This window comes from Gadus chalcogrammus, chromosome 11 (genome assembly GCF_026213295.1).
Source record: "Gadus chalcogrammus isolate NIFS_2021 chromosome 11, NIFS_Gcha_1.0, whole genome shotgun sequence".
NCBI classification, from domain to species: domain Eukaryota; kingdom Metazoa; phylum Chordata; class Actinopteri; order Gadiformes; family Gadidae; genus Gadus; species Gadus chalcogrammus.
The window spans coordinates 1,132,750-1,137,749 of NC_079422.1; the positions used below are offsets into that span (position 1 = coordinate 1,132,750).

The 5,000-nt window shown below is 46.1% G+C and overlaps 1 protein-coding gene across 1 annotated transcript in view; it reads left to right on the forward strand.

Moving 5' to 3' along the window:
* The window catches only part of LOC130391597 (integrin alpha-8-like), a 43,509-nt gene extending 42,111 nt beyond the window's left edge, over positions 1-1,398 (forward strand). Inside the window, 1 exon segment of the mRNA XM_056601808.1 lies at positions 1,258-1,398. Coding sequence (XP_056457783.1) covers positions 1,258-1,398 — 141 coding nt within the window.
* The last annotated feature ends 3,602 nt before the right edge of the window (positions 1,399-5,000 follow it).

The window sequence follows — 5,000 nt, forward strand, 5'->3', positions numbered from 1 at the left end:
CCCCATGCTTAAGCTCTCTCTAGTGTAGTCTTTCCAAAAGACTGGGTTGTGACTCGTGACCCACATTAGCATTTATAAACAATGTCAACAAGAAGAATGTTTTTGATAAATAGTACTGAATGTTTGTATTGTTCTGATAATTTTACTTATAACATTGAATCTAGTTGAAAGGCTAATGAAATAAAAACAATGAGATAGCCAAAACAAGGTGACATTAACTCGGCCTAAATGCATTTATTTAGTCTAATTTATAAAGTATTTGATATGTGTATTATGTTTTCAATAACAAGTGCATAAAACAAAGTTGTGATTTATCTCTTCGAAAAGGCTGGTTTAAGTTCATATATAATGGGTTGCGGAATTGGCAGTAAAAACGTTCAGGAATGTTCATTTATGCACAAATTTGTTCTTCTCACAATTTTATAGATAAGGCCTATTGTATTGTTTGTAATTAAAAAAAATGGGTCCCCAGAAAAAAAGTTTGGAAAACACTGCGGATGAGTGGGTAAATGGATTTTAAATGTATTAAGTAGGAAAGAAATACCATAACATGCATATAATTAATAGCTACAAGCATGATACATAAACTACTAATATGAATATTATGCTGCATAACAGGCTGGCTCCCTGAGTGCTACCAACATATAATATTATGAATATTTATCCAGTATTTATCACTACATTATATCAAGGCCTCAGTACAATGGCAACTCCATCTTTGTATAATAAATAACATCACATTCGATTTATTAAGCTGACATTTTTGTCCAAGTGCATTCAGCAATAAAGATATATCCCGAAAAGGGAAAGAATCATTCAAGTAAATACAATTCATCACATTAATCTGCCTCAGAAGTTCAATATAGAAACAAGAGAAAGATACATTTTGTTTTTTTTGTATTTATCTTTTTATGTCAGTTTTTATTTTATTCATGGGCAAAAATGCATTTTCACTAATCTATTGTTCAGCCTCATGGGTCTCAGCTTTCCTGATGTCAGTGGGAAAGAGGGTTAGTTGTGGACCAACATTGTGGAGCCAGGACAGCAAAAAATCAAGGTTTTGTTGAGCGGCTGCTGGGGTCCCCACATGGTGAAGGAACAGTCAATCTGGTAGTCATAGAGCGTGGACGGGTGGATTGGTGAACGGGCTTGGGTTTACGGTTCGACCATGTCCTGGATCTAGAATGTACAGGAGCCATTCGCAGCACGGTAGGCAAGTAGCAGTGTCTTGAATCTGATTTGAGCTGCCACTGGTAGCCAGTCCAGGGAGTGGAGGATTGGTGTAGTGTGGGAGAGCCTCTGTCGGTTGAAGACCAGCCGGGCTGCGGCAGTCTGGATGAGCTGCAGAGGACGAATAGCGCATGCAGGCAGACCAGCCACAAGGAGGTCACAGTCTAGACACAAGATGACAATAGCCTGGACCAAAACCTGGGTGGCTCTCTGAGTTAGAAACGGACATATCCTCCAGGTTCAGTCCTAGTCAGGCACCACAGAGTAGTGATATTGATGGAGAGATTGCAGATTCCTTAAAAGGAAGGAAAAGGAAGTGAAAGTAGGAGATGGAGAGGTCAGATGGTGACAGCAGCTGGGTGGGGAAATGAGCGTATGTCATGTATCTTTTCAACAAAGTAGTTAGTTGGAGGTTAAAGAAGGAGCTTTCGGCTGCAGACAGGGAGGAGAGAAGAGCTTGGGAGGCGAGAAGGTCGTCAGGGCGCATTTACACCATGCTCCTTCAGCCATTGGTTGGTTCTGTTAGAACCGAGTCAGACCACCAAGGTGCCAGAGGGGTCAGAGAGCCTGTCGATAGGTCAGAGGTCAGGGTGAGTCCAGAGGAGGACAAAGGAGAGAGGAGAGTCTTCATGGCAGAGTGGGGAGGCAGGAGTGAGAAGGGGTCAGGGGAGGGGAGCTGATAGGAAAGATGAGAGAAGAGGGAGATGTGGAGGACAGTGAGAGTATGTGTAGAAGAGGGAGACAGGTAGTAGAGGACGATGCGGTCTGCCTGCCTATTCTCACGAGACCTCCAGCATCCCATTGACCGGTGGCCAGTGACAAAAGCGGAGGGTTTTTAACTGTATGAACACCTTGCCCGCAGCAACACACTGACCCATTCTCTGGTGTGTGTGAGAGCCAAGAGGGGACCCCCCAGATGCCACCCCTTTCAGCTGCTTTGTGTTGGTGTCTGTCCACAGTGCGGTCGCAGGCAGTCCCATTGTGGCGGCGCAGTGTTTCTGATTGACACCGGGCCTCTTGTTCCCAGGGTCCGACCTGAGGACTCATGAATAACTGAGAGGATCCTTTGGACCAGAGAGCAGGCCTCATGAGAACTTTCAGGTTCCTTATTGTTGGAGTGAGGAGTAACTGGAACTGCGGCTTATGGTTTAGCTTACAGCCGATTTGAAATTGCCCGTTTTAACGTATAAATTCAAACCTGTTGAAATATCCAAATTAAGTGTATTCCTGTTTTATATTCTGTCCCACACATTTCTTAACTATCACCATAGATGATACACTAGACATTCAATAATTAAAGCCTGTTGAGAGAAAAGAACAGCCCATGAGAAGAGCTCCAGCAGTGGGCCAAAGCCCAGGGTCGCAACCATGTAGGGGCCGTCGGCTGGGAGGCTCACAGGAGCTGGGGGCCCTCCTGCTCTTCAGCTGGCTGCTGTTTGGCGGAGAGAGAGAAAGAGGGAGAGAGAGCCAGGATGAGGAGTGGGTGTGTGTGTTGGTTGAGAGGGGGTCAGAGAGGTGCCCTGTGCATGTGTGCTGGAAGCCTTTTCATGGTCCTGGCTTTGATCTCCTCTCTCATCTTTTTTATCCCACGTGCCTCAGGCTCCTGCTTGTTGGCCCACCGATAGAAGGCGGGGGGGGTCCCGCCTCCCACTCACAGAGGCTCTGCTTGTTCTGTTAAGACCGGGAGAGCCGCCCTGCACCATGGAGGGTATACACCAGCCCCGCTGCACAGAGCAGCGTGGGTGCGAGGTTAACTAGGAGCCAGGGTACAGCCTCTCTCTCTGCTCTGCTTTTATCATTTCCCCCTCAGATCCCCAACAAGTGGGCTGGAGTCCTTGAGTGAAATACGACTGCTACAGCGCTCCAAAGGTGGCCTCCTGAACCCTCGTTACATGGGAAAGTGCCCACGTGCCCACCCTCCCTATGCTGGGAGTTATGTAAAGCCTGCCAGAGGAGAGGCTTTACAAATCATTACAGACCAGGCCTCCCATCCTGTCCCCCTCTGCACCTGATATGGAGTGATTACTGTAAATGGGAATCTCTCTCGCTCGCTCTCTCTCTGTCTCTCCCTCCCTCTGCGGTCCCTCCCCACGATGACAGTGCAGTGGGGTCTGTGTTTGTGTTCAAAGCAGCAGCTGTGAAATCAAATGAGTGAGGAGGTTGGCAGTACATCTCCATAACATAGAGATGTACCATAGAGAAGGTTCCCTCCTGCAACCCCACCCCCCCCCCCCCCCCGAAACTACCCTGTGAGCCCCCTTAACCCTCCAATGACTCCCCCCAACCACCCTACCGCAGGAGGACCACAGACACTAAGGCAGAGCAGAGCAGGGAGGCCCTAATTGAGGATTAATTGGAGAGGGCAGCACTTAGCTCTATTTAGACATGTGGCAAGTGTTAGGCTGTAACAGGCTGCCCAGGCCATTCCATCAGGAGACTGCACTTATTCTGCCATATTTCGTGAGAAATCAATTCAAGGGTTTTCATGTCTTCAGCTAATGTGTTTGTAGTCAGAAACCTGGCGTGCCAACGTCTTGGACGCCCATAACAGGGTGGAGGAAAACAAATTTCCACTTGTTGGGTGGTGGGGGCAACCTGCCCTGAACATCTGAATGACTTTTTAAACACGCAGGCATATTACCACCCGACTAATAAACTAGTACACTGCTTAAGCCTCCACAACATGACAGGGCATAAACCCATACATGGGGTAGATAAAGGAAATAAGCGATATATAATAGACACAAACAATACAATTGTAGGAGGAGAGAAGGAAATAAATAAAGAAAGATTGCAAGAAGGAAGACGAGAAATAAAGTAAGAAGGATAGAGTGAAAGACCTGCCGAAAGGCTCTGTGCAGATTGTTGGCAGTTTGACTGCAGTGGAGAGTAATGGGGCTGGCAGGGCGGAATCAATTACTGGCCACCACACATTTTCCCACAGGTCAGAGCTTGGGAAAGTAGGTCTGCACAACAGAACAGGCAGCTGGCACAGAGCTGCCACTGCAAAGCATTCACCTCGCAAAATATTATATTATATATAGCCATTTTCATGATTAACTTAATCTATTTTCTACCTGTTGATCCTTGTTGTTCTTTCTCAAATTATCAACAAACCAACCGATGTGTCTGAGTTTACAAGCCAAGCTTCATGTTGAAGAGCTGAACTCCTCAGAGGCATTGGTCTGGGTGTCTAAGGCGACAGTCATAATTATGATAGGTGGGGTGTGATGGTGCGCATGACAATGAAGAGACATCCGTGGCCTGACAGAGCCTCTTCTGTTCTTCAAGAGAAAAAACACGATGCTCCAATCCTTCATCCAAAGAAACACCATTCACAGGGGCACACAGCACACATACACACTATTGTACATAGTTATAAAATATGTTCTATTGATATGTGAACAATGTTTTGCCCCAAAAAAGTGCTTGTCCAGAATTGGTGCCATTTCTAACATCATGTGCATTGATTCCTGTTCTTCTAATTGGGAGTTCCTTTCATCCATCGTACTGCTGCACAAGTCAACCAAAGATTGAGAGTAGGCAAGCAGACCTTAAGAACACAGAAGTTGCTGTCAGGTGTCGCAAGTGAGGGTATCCGATAATGATTAATACAAGATTTACAGGATTTTGTCCAGGTCAAGGATTTACTCCGAGGTTCAGCAAACCAAGGAAGCGCTAAGCTTTTCAAACTGTTAAACCAAGAATTCCTTCGGTCTACGCTGGCTGCTATTCCTGGTGCCTTTCATGTCTCTAATCCTGGTCATTCC